General features: G+C 32.3%; 1 protein-coding gene across 5 annotated transcripts in view; it reads right to left on the bottom strand.

Moving 5' to 3' along the window:
- Nucleotides 1–1,389: 1,389 nt before the first annotated feature.
- Nucleotides 1,390–20,857, bottom strand: part of LOC127701136 (adenylate cyclase type 2-like) — a 128,035-nt gene continuing 108,567 nt past the window's right edge. For 4 of the 5 annotated variants that reach the window (XM_052204930.1, XM_052204929.1, XM_052204932.1 and 1 more), the window contains 11 exons: nucleotides 20,390–20,554; nucleotides 19,756–19,837; nucleotides 17,816–17,947; nucleotides 15,519–15,572; nucleotides 14,308–14,459; nucleotides 11,575–11,644; nucleotides 10,862–11,020; nucleotides 8,336–8,470; nucleotides 5,436–5,646; nucleotides 3,204–3,328; nucleotides 1,390–1,956 (listed from right to left, as the gene is read on the bottom strand). In XM_052204930.1, coding sequence (XP_052060890.1) covers nucleotides 1,840–1,956; nucleotides 3,204–3,328; nucleotides 5,436–5,646; nucleotides 8,336–8,470; nucleotides 10,862–11,020; nucleotides 11,575–11,644; nucleotides 14,308–14,459; nucleotides 15,519–15,572; nucleotides 17,816–17,947; nucleotides 19,756–19,837; nucleotides 20,390–20,554 — 1,402 coding nt within the window. In that variant the 3' untranslated portion in view covers nucleotides 1,390–1,839. The remainder of the gene's footprint in view (nucleotides 1,957–3,203; nucleotides 3,329–5,435; nucleotides 5,647–8,335; nucleotides 8,471–10,861; nucleotides 11,021–11,574; nucleotides 11,645–14,307; nucleotides 14,460–15,518; nucleotides 15,573–17,815; nucleotides 17,948–19,755; nucleotides 19,838–20,389; nucleotides 20,555–20,857) is intronic. The other variant, XM_052204931.1, reaches the window with a different exon arrangement.

The raw sequence follows: 20,857 nt of genomic DNA on the forward strand, positions 1-20,857 counted from the left end.
TAAATTTGGCCCATTAGTTTCAGAGGCGATGATCTTTGTTAAAGTTAACGAACAATGACAACAGACGCCAAGTGATGGCAAAAGCTAACATTGGCCCTATGGGCCAGGTGAGGTACAAAAGGACACACTGTATTCCCCACTGCATATTAAGACTTGAAAACTTCTCAATGTTTACCAGTCCTTCTGTTGACTTTTTGTCCCCTGTGTGTGACACATCAATACTTAAAAAGACTGTTGGACAAAAAAAAATCCGAGTTTGTAGGATGATAATATGTCGTCATATTTTTTTGATCAAGCTGTATTGTCAGTTTGATTTCACAATTTTTATGTGAGTTACGAGACTATGACTATTTTTTGGACTATAAGATCACTAAACCTTGTGAATGCAACTCATCTGAGACCATTTGACAGAAAGCTCTCATGCTTAGTACTATTGTTTACCATCATGTGTAGTTGACCATAAAGTACCACCATTTTGATCTGACCATTTATTACAGGAGTCATGGGACTTAGACCATTTGTTGGGATAATTGTAACAATAACACCTTGTACACAAAATTCCTCCAAGACCATTTTAAAGATAGCTCTAATACTAAGTTGGATTGTTTGACATCATGTGTACTTGACCAAATTATATTGTCATTTTGATTTGACCATTTTAACAAGAGTTTATAAGGGACTTTGAAAATGAAATGTTTTTAACTATTGTACCACAATGACACTTTGTGAACGCTAATCCTCTGCGACAGTTGGACAAAAAGCTCTCATACTTGGCAAGATTATTTGCTATCATATTATGTTGACTATATTATACTGTCATTTTAACCATTTTTACAGGAGTTATGTGACATTTACTTTTTGGGGCAACATTTCTGTGGTGAAAGTAAGACATAGTGATCCTAGATTCAGTTGTCATGACAGGCATAAACAAGAGGTCCCTAAGAGCCTGAATCAGACCTATGATATATATTTTCATGTGACCTTTATTTACTTGGTTATGTAGCTGATTATTTTTGCTATTACCTGTTTTTCTATTATTTTTAAGAATATATCTCTGGAATGACAAACCAGAAAATTATCAAAATCAAAAGCAAAGCCTGCGTTCACCAATCCCAACAACAAGGTAAAGTTTGTAGTAAATTATTACTGTCAATCTTATGTTATATAATATAATATAATGTTGTGTTAAAATTTTATGCATATTGATGTTATTGAGGGAGTGTTGACATGACATGCAGGAGGACAGACAGATGGTCGCATGAGTGAAAAGAGAGTGGTATACCATAAGATGGGCATTTAAGAAATAAGAAGTTACTATCAGTTATGCAAATGTTTTGCTTTTAAATGGCACTCTCTTATGAGTTATTGTCCAAAATAAAAAATACAAAGTATCATTTTTATATTTATCATAAACATTATAAATCATATAAACTTACCAAAAATGTAATTATAAATACATGTACATTGACAAAAGACATGGGCAGTGCTAATATTTAAAAACTACAGTGTTTACTATGTATTGATTTCTATTGACAAAATACTTCACTAGAATTAAGGTCATGATCATCTCTTATAATCTCATGAATTTCCAAAACTAACACAACTATATCAATCTTTTTGCAAGAATCTTACAAAGACATTTACTTAACACGGAATAAGTAGGAAACTTCCAGTGTATTATCACAATATTGTTGTCTCATTTTTACTTTTGAAAGTACATTTACCATATCAACATCTCAACATTTCTTCAGTTCATTGTTCTGACTAGACTCACGACTGGATTTGGAAATCCATTGCATAAAATGATTTATAGATGTCAGACTATTACACTGTAATGCATCAGGATGGGGTAACCATGTATGTGACAACTTCACCCTTTCCTTTCAAAAGTGTCATTCCTTTTAAATGGCAATTAAACCCTGCATCTATTAAAATTTCTGCATTCTTCTCTGTAACCTGAAAGAAGAGATATAAGCAAAATGAAAGCTAAATGATTTACTTAATTTTTTAAGACCATACCTTTTTTTTATAATTCCCTCAGTATGACTTAAAGAAGAAATAAATGCTGTTCGATTCTTTTTTTTTTATTTATAAATATGAAAAATTGTTCAAGAAAAGCTTCCCAAGCGGTCTCCCATTTTTAAAAATTCTGTACTCATCTTCACTTTTAATCAGTTGAACTCAAAATAAAGACAATATCCTGGTGGGGTTCGTGTTGCTCAGTTATTTGTTTTCTATGTTGTTTTATGTACTGTTGTTTGTCTGTTTGTCTTTTTCTTTTTTAGCCATGGCGTCGTCAGTTTATTTTTTCAACTTGTGAGTTTGAATGTCCCTTTGGTATCCTTCACCTCTCTTTCAGGATGTCACTTAAATGACAGCATTGTACAAATGTAGCACCAAACCAAAGCTCAGAATTACATATCTTAAAATCTTTGTATACCATTATTTATTTTATTTTTTAACACTTTATTTCAAAGTTTTCATTTTTGCTTAAATTTACAGGGTCAGATTAGCCAAACAAACTATATCCTTTCAATTGTTTTCTTAGTCAATTTCACCTAACTAGTATTTATTTATAATATATATACAGTCAAACCTGTATTAATCAGTCACTCTTAGGAAGTATCAAAATTGACTCCCTAAGAGAGGTGACCTTTTAAATGAGGTTCCGAAAACAATTCTGATTCCGATATCGCCTGTGGCCAGGATCGGGGCAAATTGTTTCAGTGCTACATCAGTGAAATAAAATATGGGGGATTCAGGCACTGTAAATTTAAAGAAAACATTAAAAAATAAATTAATATTCGTGGAGAATTAAGTCGGTGATACAGTTTTCAATGGAAATGGAAACGAGTGGAACAAGAGGAATTCATAAATTCACCTCCTTTTGGGCAATCTTGGTTACACATGGGTTCTGATTTTCCTTTTGATTTCAATACAGAACACATTTATTTTTTGTCATGATTACTTCGGTAATTAAAAACATTAAAATGACTGTTGTTAAAAGTTGAAATGAAGATTTCGTACAAAAATTAGGTGACTGCTGATTTGAATTAAATCATATAGAGAAATGTTTGGATCTGAAAGTGACCGTTGGAGGCAGGTGACTGCTGAAAAGAGGTGACTGTTAAGGCAGATTTGACTGTAGATATATGATATTTATATACCTCACAAAATTAATATTACTGTGTGAACTTGTTTACCTGTATATTATCTTCTTCACTTGTTGAATCCAATCTGCTTGCTACATTAACAGCATCTCCCCATATGTCATACAATGGCCTTTTAGCACCAATAACACCTGCTGTTACAGGACCAGTGTTTATACCTTAAAAAGACAAATATCTCAGTTTATTGATTATAGCTCCTATAGAAAATAAACTTAAGAGACTTACTGCAAACTTTTTTTATGTATAAATATATTTCAGTCCTTACATCCTGTTGATATCTATATTTTGCCATTACGCAAGGTCATGCTTTTCCAAGACTGCTTATGATCTACATCATTTGGAGGTGTACTGATTGAAGTTTTAGGCTGGGAAAACAGGATATATTTATAAGTTGAATTTGGGCTTTAAAAGAGAGGCTAAAGATAACAAAGTGACATTCAAACTCATAAGTTGAAAATCATCTTCGCTAGACAAGGGTTACGATCCAGTCCCTTCCTCTCCAGCCTTGGCGGATTAAGATAGAATATCGGATCCATGAGATAATGATTTGCATTGGTCGCAGTAATAACTGCCTGCATCCAATCAAAAAGCGCCTTTAAGATGATCATGTGTAAATGTAAACAAGTGCCACATGCTGATTGTGCAACAAGTCTTTACCCCCAAAACATAGGACGATATTTAGTGACAATTTTAAAATTCTTAATCAACTAATTGGAGTTCCTGGGTATGTTTCTTGCGCAAATGTTGGAATGTCGACGTATATTTCCATTACTGCTTCACAAAATTTGTAAGCACTAGACACAACCATTTTTAAACCTCCACATTGAAGAGAGTTCAAGTGCTGCCATCGGTATAAAATAATGCAGTCGGAATGGACGTGACTCTTGTCTACCCGTAGATGGCGCAGCATTATAATCACAAATGTTGGCTTAATCCACCAAAGGTGGAGAGGAGGGGACTGGATCGTAACCTTGGCTAGCAAAGATGGTTGAAAATAAACTGAAAGTATAAACCCAGTGGTAAGTCTAATTCGGTATGTCACATTCAGGGAAAAGGGGACGGGATTGTAGTTACCACAATTGGAACATATCAGTCGTCATCTGTCAAACAGATATTCCATTACAGTCAACCAACTTGTGATGGCGTCCGTAAAATTTGCAAAGGGATGATTTCAACTTCACCACTTGGAATTATTGGTTTCATAGCTATCTTGTAAGCAGCAACCCCTCTATCAAAGAAATCATGATAGGAAATAGAAGTCCTGGAATATCTTATCAACTAGGAGATATATACTCTGTATGCAGGCACCTCTGGAATGTTGCTAAATAAAAATGGAAAGTTCACAAGTGGAAAGCTGAAATCATCTCTTTTGTCATAAAGTTTTGTTTTCAACCGACCATCGTCCTCAATTTCTAGATGTAAGTCAAGATATGCGGCAGAACTGTATCTGTTGTATCAGTTATCTCAAGTTAGATGGGATAGATGTGTTCATCATAGTCACCTAATTTTGAATTATTTAGTGAGAGAACATCATCTATTATAGCAGAAAGTAATGTTAAAGGATACTGCTAACTTCTTTTCTTTCTTCCTAAGAAGTTCCTTTATGAAGTAGCTTTAAGTAACTGAGTACTTTTATGTTAGTTGTTTTTTGTGCTTAATACCAATCTGATAGTCTATGCCCTAACCAATTAATTTCTGATTTATTCTGGGTTTTTTTCTATTGTTGTACTGTTACACCACTCATTTCTTGTTTACTTTTTATTTCCTTACAAATTTAAATCTCCTTTTTTTCATATTAGAACTTTTCTGTAATATCAATACCTATTTAGCATATCTTTCAATGCAATAGAAATGGAACCTTCGGAAAAAGATAAAAAAAATACACAATATTGCTATAAAGACTTCAAAGATGCTCCTCCAAAAAGACAGCTCTTGTAGCTGCTCACCAAACACACAGAAAGACGTGTTACTTTTCATATATATGAATTAAACTCGGTTTATCTTTGATTGACTTATTCACAAAGTTTTATAGACTGGATGAGTTACAGCTTGACATATTGTATAGACACCTATTTATGTTGAATAAAGAACTTTGACCTCCACATGACCTTTGGTCTTTTGTGTTTTTGTGTTGCTGTCTAAGTGACATATACTCCACATGTCTTTTGGTCTTTTGTGTTTTCGTGTTGCTGTCTAAGTGACATATCCTCCACATGTCCTTTTATTAATATTATGATTAGTTGTTTTACAATATGTCTTCTTTACCTGCTCTTAATTTAAACTGATATGTATTAGTTGTAATAGTCTCTAGCTCTGACATCATTTTCAATGCAAACTTGGTCATGGTAACAACATTTGACCTGTGTGAGGATTCTGGATTAGAACTGTGATCTGGTTTTAAGCCTGTCACAGCCATGTATGTACTTCCAATAACTTTGATTTTTTCTACTTTAGAAAACTCTGGCAAAAGTAACATCTGAAATCAAATGGTTTTTCTTTTAAAAAGACTTATTTGAAACATTCAGAAATCGATCAAATGATGACGAAAAAACATCTACCAGTAGTTTTATACTAAATGTAGGAAAATAGGAAAATTATACAATCCATGATCAATAAATTTCTTGAAATACAGTAATATGTCTGCATTCAATATTTCAATTTTTTTTGTATTAGACTGACATGCTGAGAATAATTTTGAACACTAGTTAACAGTTACAGGATAATATGTTTTATAGATTTACCCTTATCCATCATTCCTTCATTCTGTCATGAACAGATATACTGACTTCACATATTGAGCGATTCTATTAAGATGAGTTACAGATCGAGTTTACGTTTGGTTCCTCTACGCTAATTTTTTCCAAAATTACAAGCCATGGACTTTGATAATTATGTGAAAATAACAGTTATCCTACACAGACTTTTTTTTCTAAACGCCTTCACATATTGATCTGATTTTTAGTATGTGAGTCTACCATGATGAGTTACAGAGGGATTTTACGTTTGGTTCCACTCCGCTGATTTTTGCAGAAATTACAGGCTTTGGACTTTGAAAACTTCGTGAAAATAGCAGTTATACAGACTTTCATTCTCAAATTTCCTTTCCTAAAAATGGCTTCAAGTTTTTTTTGGCGAGTGGAGCCATTTGTGTTGTTTCGACACACCTAGTTTAAATTTTGGTTGACATGGGATTGAACTAATGACCACACATTTACATGCCAGTATGCTACCATGATATCACCAAGGCTTTTCATTTAAAATAATAATGATACATGCTTAATATATATTGAAACAAATTAACTGCAGGAGTTTTAACTTGCAGCTGGTTTTTTTTTTTACTTATTTAAATATGATTAGCTCTGGGGCTTTTTTTCATTATTAACTTCATAAAAAAATTCCTAATCTAAGGAACGTTGGATTGTTATTATTCTCGGGGTACTTATTCCTGGATTTTGTGGATACAAGTGAACTATGAAAACACACATTTCTTAAAGGCTTGTATAGACTTAGTAATGCTGTAGAATCTGTTAATATGTAATGATCGCAGAATGAAATATTACTGAAAAAAACAAACAAAAAACAAATGAAAATAAAAAAAGGCAATCAAAAACATTAAGTTGAAGACAAAACACTAAATAAAAATCTAAAAATTGAAGAGATTGAAAGCTTGAAACATGAACCCTCACAACAAACCAGGGGTAAAATCAGACGCCCTTGAAGAATAAATAGTTCCTGTTCCACTTATGGCACCTGTCTTGTTTGCTCCTGGCATGTAAAAACCCTATGATAAATCACATTTGGGGATGTTATAAATGAGGAAAGACAGACTGGATTGTGGGAGCAACAAGTTGATCTCAACTGTGGTCAACTGTTAGGGACAACCAAATCATCTTTAAACTTTCCAAGAGATGGCTTTTAACTTAGCATTAAGAACCCTTGGTTCAATAGCTTCTGTGTAAGCAGCATTAGCATCATCAAGGAAATTATGATAGGATACACAATCCCTGGAATAATGTATCAACTGGGAGGTTAATACTCCCTATGCGCTGTTGGACTGATGTATCTTATAATATAGGAGGAATGTGTCTGAATACACGAATGCCCCCGTTCAAGCTTGCATCTGATGTCACTGCTAGTAAGATTGTGAAAACAAAAAATTTGCAATTTTCTAAGTTATAAAGAGGCATAACTCTAGAAGGGTAAATGACTCACTGCCCAAATTCTACCTCTGTCTGTGAGCTTTGGTTCTTAGCATTGTTTTAGAGTTTCATACAATTTGCATCAGGCAAACTTAAGTTAGAGTGCAGAAACCAAAAAATTTGCAATTTTCCAAGCATAACTCTAGAACGGTAAGTGACCTGCCTGAATTCGAACTCTGTCTACAAGTTTCATTTCTTTGCATTGTGTATGAGTTTCATAAAATTTGCATGAGGCAAACTTATGTTAGAGTGTGGACATGAAAATGGGATGGACAGATGGAAAGACGGAAGGACAGATGGTAAAGGGTAACATTTAATAACCCCTTCCCTTACAGAGGGAGCATAAAAAGACCTAAAGGCTAAACTACACTGAAGAAATAGTAAGACATGAATATTAGTGAACAAAATGTTAGAGAACTGCATTGTACTTTAAATGAAGACTGTAATGGTTAATAGATATTTGATATTTTAACAAGAATGTGTACATAGTATACGAATGCCCCACTCGCACTATCATTTTCTATGTTCAGTGGACCAGGAAATTGTGGTCAAAACTCTAATTTGGCATTAAAATTAGAAAGATCATATCATAGGGAACATGTGTACTAAGTTTCAGGTTGATTGGACTTCAACTTCATCAAAAACTACCTTGACCAAAAACTTTAACCTGAAGCGGGACAGAGGGACAAACTGACGGACGAAGGATAGAAGGAACAGACGCACAAACCAAAAAACATAATGCCCCTCTACTATTGTAGGTGGGGCATAAAAATTTTTAAAAAAATTACACACAAACTGACAGAGTGATTCATATGTTGCTAAGCAGAGTTTTATTACAAATAAAGATTCCAATAATAAACCCGCAAGAGACTTATGGCAACATGTTTCCAATCTATCCACAACTTTACATTGGATGATTGATCTTTATTTCAAACTAAGTAAAGAGTAGATGTATTTAAAGAATACCTGATCAAACTTTGCAATAATATTATTGAGTAGCTCTATACACTGTCTTGCTGCACTTTCTTGGTAGAATTCCTTAAAATTTGGTATGGAGGCAAACATAATACAGACATTTTCATGGCTTTCACTGTATAATTCCTGAGATAAAATAAAATACATTACTGCATTAATTGTGTGCACGAAAAATGTTGTATCTATTGGATATTTCTAAACTGTAACTTTTTCTACTTTTAGTTTTAATAACTTTTAATAGAAAATGATTACTAAAATTTGACAGGTAGAAACTAACATGTTCTTTTTTACTCAAAGACTCAGTCCATAAAGATATGGTTTCAGTTGAAAAAGTTTAGAGTGTTAAAATTTTGTAATTCCACATTCAGATGTATCCAAAGTACAATAATCAATAAGAAGAGTCGGAATATTAATAGCTATAACTTTGCAACTAAATGTTTGGCCCCTAAAATTGCTTAATAGGAAAATTCTTCAATCCTTTCACTATCAAACAAGCACTGGGAATAAAAAGAAGCTCAACAAATCTAGCTGTTAGAAATGAACTAGGATTTCTGTCATTAGAAACTTTTATAAAAACCCAAACCCAAACCATGATGTACCTATCTAGATTAAAAAATGAAAATCTAAACCCACTTCTTAATGAAGCATTTAACCTAACTAAAAATTTAGATACTGAAGGACCATACTCTTTGTATACTTTTGCAAAACTTAACTAATAAACTTGCGATTATACTAAATCCATCAACACCCAATGATATAAAAGCAGTCATTTCTTTTATTAAAGAGTTATATTAGAACTGAGGAAAGGAGAAAAATAACTGTTTTTAACATGTACATTATTGTTGCTGAGTCATTCTTATGTTTGCTTTGTGTCTGTATTGCTATGACCAAAATTGTTGCTTAGATATTTGGAATATGATATCGAACAGTTATTACACTTTTGAAACTGACACTGCGTAACCGAATACTTTTCCATATAAGAGTTATCTCCCCAAACACTGTTTTACTTGTTATTTCTAAAACTTCGCAACCTTACAAGTAACCGACAAATTTATTTTTCCAAATTGCTCGTTATATCCTCAGGATGTTTTGTTTAGTTTTGACCGAAGCTGTATAGAGATTCCATATGAGAGTTATTTCCCCTTTTGTATTTGATATAAATGAAATGTATATGTAACTGGAAAACCATAAGAGATAGAGGCTTAGGGTCTTTTGATTTGAGGTCCTTGGTCCATAAAAATGAAAATGAGGTCAAGGTCAAAGGTCAAGGTCATGTTCAAAATTTTGATTTTGACTTGTTATCACTAATTTTCAGAAATCTTGTAAGATATCGACAAAATATTTTTACAGAATTGTTAGTTGCGGCATTTCGTAACACATAAATTTTAGTTGAAAGGGTACGTAGACATTTAATGGGAGTTTACGCCCCTTTTATATCTAATATTAGTAGTATGGTAATATAACTCATTAACAATATATAGTACAGGCCTAGAGTCTTTTGATTTGAGACCCTTGTTTCAAGACCTTATAATTGGGGTCAAGGTCAAAGTTTGATTTGACGTTCTAGATTTTGACCTTTGCTTTAACTTTTAATTTATACATAATAAACTTATGGGACTTTGTGCATTAAGTTGCAAGTCATATGACCTTGAAGAAAGTAACTGGAAATGATCTTTTGTAAACCGGAAGTAGCCATTTTTTGTACTCATTTAATGTAAAAGTACATAGAACCATATAATTTTGGAATCAGTGTCAAGTAAACTATCAGATGAGACCGAATTTGACATTTTTCAAACCGGAAGTAACAACTTATCTCCCTTATTTCAAACAAAAATGTGTAGAAACCATGTATTTATAAATTCAATGTACAATAAGCTATCATTTGGCACTGAAAATTACATTTCTAACCAAGTTTTATTATTTTTAACGTCAAAATATATTGTATTGGGTGGAAAGACCTTCAATTGTTCTCTGAACAATTGGTTTTTAATTATTATTATAATTCTTTTGGATAAATGAATAGGATGTTAGAATATGGACAGTCTTCAGTACAGAATGTCAGTTGTGATATCACCATAGACTCATATCTTGTGTGAACATCTGAAGGATATTATTTGATAGAAAGATCATTTTTATCTTAGAATTAAATCAACCATAAAAGTGGCATTATCATCCTTTCTTCTTTTTAAGCCAAAATACTATAGTGATGCTTCTCCTAAACTTTACATTTGGGAATAGTTTTTGAAAAACAGCAGCATGGTTATCCAAAACTATTTCATATTCTTTAAGACTGGGTCATAATATATCAGAATCTGTACTTTTATGGTGTTCATTATTGCTGGATAATAAGCTATATTCTAAAACAATTTAGAATAAAGTTTACCATGGGTACTCCCAAATATTTTTGTATGTTCAGATTTTCACATATATATGTATCAAATCTATCAGGAAAAGTAACACACTATCAAATTCTTTTGACTATAGTAGACAGGAGAAAATTTGAAGGAACAGAATTACCTGATCCTTAGCCTGATCAGTTAGAAAATATTCAGCTACATGTGATGGTAGAATATTCTCCAATAACTTCATATTAAGTGAGGCAGAATTCTCCGATAACCTGGCCTCTGTTCTACACTGGTCTTTCAACAGAAAGTTAAGTCTATTCATAAACTCTACCTAAAACAAAATATAAGGTAATGGAGCTGTTGACAAGTTTTCTGTTTGAAAAAAGCATATATATCTTGAAAGAAGGCTAAATTGTGATTTGTAAAGCATTTCTTAATTTTGTTCTTGCTTGGAATTGGAATATGATTCTTGTAACTTTAAATCATCACAAATGGAATTCATTCTGTATGTGGCTGTCCCAAGTCAGGAGCCTGTAATTCTGTGATTGTCATTTGTTGCTGTATATCATATTCATTGTTTTGTACATAAATCAGGCCATTAGTTTTTTTGTTTTTGTTTGGAATTATTTTACATTTGTCATTTTGGGGTTTTTATAGCTTACCATGCGGTATGGGTTTTGCTCATGGGTGAAGACAGTACGGTAACCTATAGTTGTTAACTTCTACATCATTTGGTCTCTGGTGGAGAGTTGTCTAAATGGCAATCATAAACCATCTGATCATTTTTTATATTGTCTAAAAAGGAGCTACTTTTCTGAATTGCACATTTTTATTGAATTAATGAACAAAAGCTTAACATAATGTCATATAAATAAATACACATACCTGTCTACAGAAATATACTAAAGCCACAAACATAACTCCTGTATATACTGAACCCAATACTGACAGAGACCTGCAAATAAAAAAATATCATATACTTTTCCTCCATTAAAAGTTTATCCTGCATGGTGTTATGTCTTCATGGTATTATGTTTACCGAGTATGAGGAAGAAGGAAATAATAAATCATTGGCAGATTAAGAAAAATAAGATTGCTACACTGTAGTTAAATGTCTTTAGCCACTATATATGTACTGTGGAATACAGTTATAAGTTGTGAGCAATAGGCAGAGGATAATCAAGGTCAAATAACTCCAGCAGAAAATGTCTAATCAATTTGACAGAATAGCAGAGTCAACTTCACAAAATAACAAACAACCTTGAATGTTTTTTGGGCAAATGGTCTCAGAGGAATTCTGTTCACAAGGTGCATGTATCGATGTGCTACAATAGTAAATAAAACTGTCAAAGTCCTATGACTCCTGCATACATTGTCAAAATGGCTTGGGAAACAATTAAGTGAGAAAATAAGATAATGAATAATTATACCATTTGCCAAAATTGGTGAAATCAGTGTGAATTTTTACTTTTAAGTAAATGGAGAAATGTAGGGTTATTCTATATGTTATTGCAACCCAACAAATCAAATTAATCAAAGAAGACATTGGTCACCATAAAACCTACAACAATGGACACTCCTATGACAAGCTCCAAATCGTCCTAATTTAGACAAAATAAATAAGTTATAACTATTTGAAACTAACAACAAAATCTCAATAAACAAAATTGACATAGAAACAACAACAACAACTGACTAGATTCCTGACCATTTACAGATACATCATAAATATTTTGCATAAATAAGGGGAAATAATCCTGCAGATACACAGAACTTAAACACTTTAGATGACTTTCAGTTGTGGATTTGATGATTACATATTTATATTTATTACAACATTTTGTACAAGATTTAATAGGACAATAACATGCATGTCCATGCTTTGTTATGGTAGTTACTTAAAGCCTATCTCTGATTTTTATTAACTGAGTCTGTGTGGAACAGGATGTCAAATACTATCCCAGCAAGTCATTAACGATACTTACACAGTACCCTCTGTCTGAAATACTGAGTCTGTGTGGAAAAGGATGTCAAATACTATCACTGCAACAGTCATTAACAATACTCACATTGTACCCTCTGTCTGGAATACTGAGTCTGTATGGAACAGGATGTCAAATACTATCACAGCAACAGTCATTAACAATACTTACATAGTACCCTCTGTCTGGAATACTGAGTCTGTGTGGAACAGGATGTCAAATACTATCACAGCAACAGTCATTAACAATACTTACATAGTACCCTCTGTCTGGAATACTGAGTCTGTGTGGAAAAGGATGTCACATACTATCACAGCAACAGTCATTAACCATACTTACATTGTACCCTCTGTCTGGAATACTGAGTCTGTATGGAACAGGATGTCAAATACTATCACAGTAACAGTCATTAACCATACTTACATTGTACCCTCTGTCTGAAATACTGAGTCTGTGTGTAACAGGATGTCAAAACAGTCATTAACGATACTTACATAGTACCCTCTGTCTAGAATACTGAGTCTGTGTGGAACAGGATGTCAAATACTATCACAGCAACAGTCATTAACCATACTTACATTGTACCCTCTGTCTGGAATACTGAGTCTGTGTTTAACAGGATGTCAAAACAGTCATTAACAATGCTTACATAGTACCCTCTGTCTAGAATACTGAGTCTGTGTGGAACAGGATGTCAAATACTATCACAGCAACAGTCATTAACGATACTTACATAATACCCTCTGTCTGGAATACTGAGTCTGTATGGAACAGGATGTCAAATACTATCACAGCAACAGTCATTAACCATACTTACATTGTACCCTCTGTCTGGAATACTGAGTCTGTGTGTAACAGGATGTCAAAACAGTCATTAACAATGCTTACATAGTACCCTCTGTCTAGAATACTGAGTCTGTATGGAACAGGATGTCAAATAATATCACAGTAACAGTCATTAACCATACTTACATTGTACAACATTTTGTACAAGATTTAATAAGACAATAACATGCATATCCATGCTTTGTTATGGTAGTTACATAAAACCTATCTCTGATTTTTATTAACTGAGTCTGTGTGGAACAGGATGTCAAATACTATCCCAGCAACAGTCATTAACAATACTTACATAGTATCCTCTGTCTGGAATACTGAGTCTGTGAGGAACAGGATGTCAAATACTATCACAGCAACAGTTATTAACAATACTTACATAGTATCCTCTGTCTGGAATACTGAGTCTGTGAGGAACAGGATGTCAAATACTATCACAGCAACAGTCATTAACAATACTTACATAGTATCCTCTGTCTGGAATACTGAGTCTGTGAGGAACAGGATGTCAAATACTATCACAGCAACAGTCATTAACAATACTTACATTGTACCCTCTGTCTGGAATACTGAGTCTGTGTGGAACAGGATGTCAAATACTATCACAGCAACAGTCATTAACAATACTTACATAGTATCCTCTGTCTGGAATACTGAGTCTGTGAGGAACAGGATGTCATATACTATCACAGCAACAGTCATTAACAATAATTACATAGTATCCTCTGTCTGGAATACTGAGTCTGTGAGGAACAGGATGTCAAATACTATCACAGCAACAGTCATTAACAATACTTACATTGTACCCTCTGTCTGGAATACTGAGTCTTTGTGGAACAGGATGTCAAATACTATCACAGCAACAGTCATTAACAATACTTTAACTATGTATTTGATTTGTAGAAATAACACATTGGCTGATAAACTCAGAAAACTGCATAGTACAAAATACTGAAAGAGAATATAGTTCAACAGATTCGATTTCTAATCTGAGTACAATTCATTCAAATATTACAAGAATCGAGGCAATTAAGTTCTGAGGATAATATCTTTTAATGTAGCATTTGAATGTTCATGTCCCCTCTATTTAGTATACATTTGTTTTTAGATTTATGGCTGGGATCTGACAAATACATTGCTTTTCTTCTTAATAGATATCAATGCACAATTTACAATTTTGTAAATGGAAAAATAATTTGACTTCCCAACAAGAAATAACTTCTGTTCTCAAATTTTTTTGCAGCACACGACTCAAAATACTATTGCGGCACACAAGCTTAAGTCACTTATTTTGTATGTCTGTGGCGTATGTTTACAGAGTTTTGGCTGCTGGATCCCAATAATTGTCATATTAACCAATTTTGTCTGTTGGGTTGGTCATCCATTTTTTCAATACAACAAAAGCTACAAAATTATAAAATACTGTTGTACAAGTGAGAGGTTTACTTAGCTACAAAACTAGGTTTAACCCGCTATTTTCTTTGGAAAATACCTGTCCAAAGTTAGGAATATAAGAGTTGTTTTCCGTTCGTGACAGGTTGATATAGCAGAGTGTTTAATTTTGTCTGTCTTTATGGACTTCCTCCTTTTTGAATTTACCTTGGAGTTCAGTATTTTTGTTAATACTTTTTTGCTCATACTTCATACAGACAAAGTTTGTTATTTATGCTGTCGTTTATGGCAAGTTCTCTGGATATATAGTTATAATCACTTTTTTGCATGCCTTTTGGTTCAAAATATCAATTAAATGTTTGGTTGTATAAAGCAGGGTTATTCTGAATCACAAACTTTAAATTCAAAAATGATTTCTGAAAAATCTGAAAATCAGAGGCCAAATATTTACCTCACACTGTGTTAATTGTCCTTTTAAAATTCAAAAGAAAAGTGCAATCATATTTCATGAATTCTAGAAAAATATATATAATTACACACATCAAATATCAGATCTAAAATGCAGAAATATTATGAAAATTAACAAAGTTAACAAAATTGTAAAATAATAAAACTTACAATAGGTTTATTACAACCATCAGGCATCTTGTCTTTAGTCCTGTTACAACTGACCTGTTATACAAAATGCGTAACTAATAATTAATCATATTCATAGGTCAAATATAAAAAAAATGGGTCAAAGTCTTGAATGGCCGGGTTGCAATATTAGTGACTAATTAATGTAAAATGTTTACAATGCAGTTGCAATTACAAAAAGGTCGTAAAGTTTGCTGGATAATAACTAAGGTTGGTAAATTTTGCTGGAAAATAATTAAGATGTAAATTTTGCTAGAAAATAATTAAGGTTGTAAATTTTGCTGGAAAATAACAAAAGTTCACAAGTCTGGAAAATGAGAAAAAATTTCTCAAATATTCAGTAATATGTGCAATCTTCTTGTGAAGTTTCAGGGGTCGGGGTTAAAAACTGTAGGAGGTTTATTAATAAGGTACCACTGATCCATGAAATGAGGTCGAGGTCAGGTGAACCCCATGTAACCCGATATAGTTATCCTATTACTCAGAATAAGTGATTAACTCACATGGCAAAAAAATAAAGTTTTTTTAGGAGTTACTGAACCAAGAAAATGAGGTCAAGGACAATGGCAGAACAAAATTTTGTAAAATTATGCATTTATTTCTTCCCCCTGAATTATAAAGCTTTATACAATAGTTTACATTCAATTATAAAGATATTCAAGGAGGGATATCTCCATACCATAATTTCAAGATGTTAATAATAATACACTTAAAGTATGATATATAAATATTAAACCACCAATTTTAGAGGTTTCCATTCAGTGCCATTACTTTTTAATGGCAGCAACAGGAATTATTAAACTGAAATTGACCAGCACTTTTATGGGATATTTTGGGGTTCAAAACAAAATAGCAACAAACAAAAGTTATTTTTTGCGCAATAAACTCTAATTTTATACAGGATAACATCTTGTCAATTATACATTCAGCTTAAGCTGGCTTTGAGGAAGTAAGTTTGTAAAAATTAATAACTCAATTAAGTATGTTTTATTCCATCAAATCCAAACTTTACCTGTTAAACATCATATTTTTTGATCGAGAGAAGGAAGTATTTTAATAAAAATAAATTGCTTCGCCGAGCGTAGCTGGATACGACCGCAAAGGTCCAACCCTGAAAAGTTGGGGCAAAAATGGACACAATATTCGCGCTTGATACAGGTCTGAATTTGGATTGTAATTCAATATTTGACACATTATAGGTTTCTGACACAGAATAACTGTAGTCAAAGAACTTAGAATTGGTTATATGATTTGAATTTATATTCAATTTTTTGCTTTTGTACAATACACTATGCTGTTGTGAATTAACCCTCCCCCCCCTTTTTAAAAAAAAAAAAAATAAATTTGAAGGATTTTCTTTTTGATTTCTGAAATCTTGAGAAGAAAAAATTGTCCCCCCATCCCCCCCAATTTTTTTTTAACCACCCCCCCCCCCTTTATCCAAAAAAAAATTCTTTCCCTCAGTCATGGTCATAATTTCAATTCAAATTTCCAATGGAGTTTGGAACCATAATAACCCATTAAAATACATCATAAAAGTCTTAAAATAGAAAATGACATACATAATCATAGCTAAAATTAATTTATCTTAATCAGCATTTTTAAAATTATTAAAATAGTAACTTCTAAAAATGAATTGACAGCTAAACACCTCAAGACAATACAATATACATAATTTAAAAGCAGTGTAAGGGAGGTAATTCAAAGTTGTATTTGAATTACCTCCCTTACACTGTAATTTGTACTTACGTAATTGTCCATTAACCAGGACACCCTTGTTTTTTCTCACTTTTTTGCCCCTAATTTCTAAACGGTTTGAGCCATAACCCCCCAAAGCCAATCCTAACCATCCCTTTGTGGTATGGAAACTTGTGGTATAATTTCAGAGAGATCCATACACTGTTCCACAAGTTATTGTCATGAAACTAGAAAAATGCTTATTTGGGCCCCTTTTGGCCCCTAATTCCTAAACTGTTGGGACCATAACCCCCAAAATCAATCCCAACCTTCCTTTTGTGGTTATAAACCTTATGTTAAAATTTCATAGATTATTATTTACTAATACTAAAGTTATTGTTTGGAAACCAAATGTCTTCGGTTGACGACGTGATACCAATATACGACCGCAAAATTTTTTGCAGTCGTATAAAAACAAATTTTAATTGTGAAAAAAATTATGTTAAAAAAACCTGCTTTCAACACAAGAAAAACTGACTTTATAAATCAAGCATATATCAAATTTCTACATGCACACAAATAGAATTCACTGCCACACTTACCAATGGTATCAGTGAACAAATTCCAGTCAAAACAGCACACAGGCATATTGTAAAAATGTGAATAGGTGAACTCAGGAGAAAGTTTTGAGAAATTCTAGAATACCAGGTTGAAAAACTAGATTCTTCAGTGTTCTGCAAAAACAAAATGTTTCAAAAGAACATGTGTTATGAACAAGCAAGTTACCATGCATGCGTGCAAATTTATTAAAAATACAATCATATGAAAGTGCAAAGAATTTTTTTTATTACATATTTGATAAAGATCATACACTATCTTAATCTAAAAATCACCAAAAAATTGTGTTTAATTTATGAAATTATAACTATCTCCAAGTCTGATCAAGTCTATGAATAATGATCCATAATTGACATGTGAGTAACTATTTATCTTTATCATTTTCAACAATATATGCATATATGGAGAGTAACTAAGAAAAAATTGTTAAACATTCCACAGAACAATGTGTATCTCCTGTGACTGCTGCTGTACAATTTTAGGAATGACTGCCTAAAACTAAGTTTATCAGTAATAAACAGAAAGATGAATGAAAAACAAAGGACAAGGTACGATAAGGCCCATTTTTGGCCCCCCTATATTCTCATTTTTTTAATTTTGTTTTGGAAAGCTACTTATCACGTTAAAATATTCCCTTAGGTTTGAAGTTTGTTTGGATGAACTTCAAAACCATTAATTTCAGAAAATGGGTGAGGTGATGTGGGTAAAAGGGCATCAAAACCGCCAAAAGAATTGAAAATTATGATTTTTGGCCATTGTTTCTTAAAATTTAATAGCGTGCGCCTACGTGACCTGGAGAAAATTATGGCGATTTAGACAGCAAAAGCAGTTCTCATGATATTGGAATAAAAAAAATCCTTGGTCACGTTGGCGCAGGCACTATAAAACTAAAAAATCGTTGTACGGAACACCTGCAAAGTGAATAATAATTACAATATTTGAATAATAACAGAAAGTTTACCCCCTCACCTCACCCAATTGTTAAAATTAGTGGTTTTGAAGTTCATCCAAACAAACTTCAACCCTCAGGGAATATTTTAACATAATAAGTATCTTTCCAAAACAGAATTTGAAAAATGAGAAAATAGGGGGGCCAAAAACAGGCCTTATCGTACCTTGTCCTTTTGCTCAAAATGCTATCTTTTGATTATGAAGCAGCTTCTTTCCATGCTTTGAATAATTCCATGAAGGTTTGACAAAGTGATTGATGTCTAACAAAAATGTTAACCAAAGACTGTATAAGTATTAAATGCAAAAATAATCATGACCATTGATAATGGACTTTCCGTTTTGAATATTCCTTGGAGTTAGGTATTTTTGTTATTCTACTTTTTTTTATCAGTAAAATATTGAAAAATTAAACAAAAATCAAATTTTTGCACTGGATGCTGTCTCTTGACCATGATGAAGCATCTGTCCAAGTTTGTAAAATTTATAATAGTCAGACAAACAAATTGATGTCTAAAAAACTTTATCCACAAACTAATGGTAAATGTTGATGATAACGACGACAGGATCTAGGATAGCTATGTTTCCCCTTCCCAACGTTTATCACAGGCAAGAAAAAAATGTAGCTATTGTATGTATCTATTTAAATAGATTTTCCATTTTCTTTTCACAGCACCTTATATATTTCAAAAGTTCAACAAGATATTTCAGTTGTTAAGTAATTGATATATAATTTTACTATAATGAATTCAGCTAAATCTGGTTTTTACTCTAGTAAGCCTTAAATGATTTGTTTTTTAGTTTATTTTGAATTTAAAAACAAAATAATAAGTAACTACAGAAAAAATGTGAGATTTCCAGCGCAGTGAGAAATTGTAGAAAATTAATAAGTGCAATTAATTTTTATCAACTGATTAACATGCACAAAATGTATATTTTTAATGTGTCATTGACAGACAAGTCATGCAGTACTTACAAAATTTTCTCCAAGACTTATAACAATGAGTACTGTGAATACTGTTATACCAATACCAAACATTGCATAGTACTCAAATCCTCTGAAAAAAAAGTCTTTTTATTATTTGATGGTGTATAATGGTACTGTTTTATTAACAACAAAATTCTAGAGCAATAAGTACTGGATATTCCAAATCTGTGAAGACCCAGCTTTATTCTACTCTGTACGATTTTGAACCTAGTTTCAAATGCCATATGCACTTATGAAGCCTAAAGAGGGATAAAGGATAAAAACATTTCAGGTGAAAAACATGATACTGAAAGTTATAATCACGGTTTAAACGAACAGCACTTGCATTGCTTTTCTTCATTTTTAGACAATTGCTGAAATGCTTTACATTCATACTGCTGTACATTGAAATTTTCCATTCTTATGACATAATTCTATGATTTAATCAATATGTTTTTTTCTCTTTAATGTTATATATTATAAATTTTCGATGTGCTAATTTTCATCTTTATTGAAATAAGTAAGAAATGTCTTAACTGATATTTCTTAGAAACATGTCGAAATTTTTGGGTTGATGCAAAAATAAATACAAAAAGTTATATAACTGTCTTGAATTTATACAAGCTATAAAATGTGCAATTACCTGACAGATACAACACCATGAACAATCTGAATACCAACAAAAACACCAAACAACAATATAAGACTGACTTTAAACCATAAATCTGGCTCTTTATTGTACTCTAACTCTAATTCTTTACTGAATCTCATCCACCAAGGGTTGTAATCTTTATTTCCTTCCCAACTACTGAAATTACAATTTGAAATGATTGCTGTGAATTTTGAATAATAAAAAATACCAAAATAATTCATAATACCATATATATCTTTAAAACTACAATATTCTCAAATTTGCAAATTTTTAGACTCAGGTGCACAAGGTCATGTTTTTCTCTTACTGTTAAAGACATTTTTACACTAAATCCATTGGAAGCTGGATGTGTAATGATTGATTTACATTTGTCATTTTGGGGTCTTTTATAGCTTGATATGTGGTATGGGTTTTGCTCATTGTTGAAGGCCATATGGTGTTGTATAGTTGCTAACCTTA

Source organism: Mytilus californianus, unplaced genomic scaffold (assembly GCF_021869535.1).
Source record: "Mytilus californianus isolate M0D057914Y unplaced genomic scaffold, xbMytCali1.0.p SCAF_5, whole genome shotgun sequence".
In the NCBI taxonomy this organism is placed as follows: domain Eukaryota; kingdom Metazoa; phylum Mollusca; class Bivalvia; order Mytilida; family Mytilidae; genus Mytilus; species Mytilus californianus.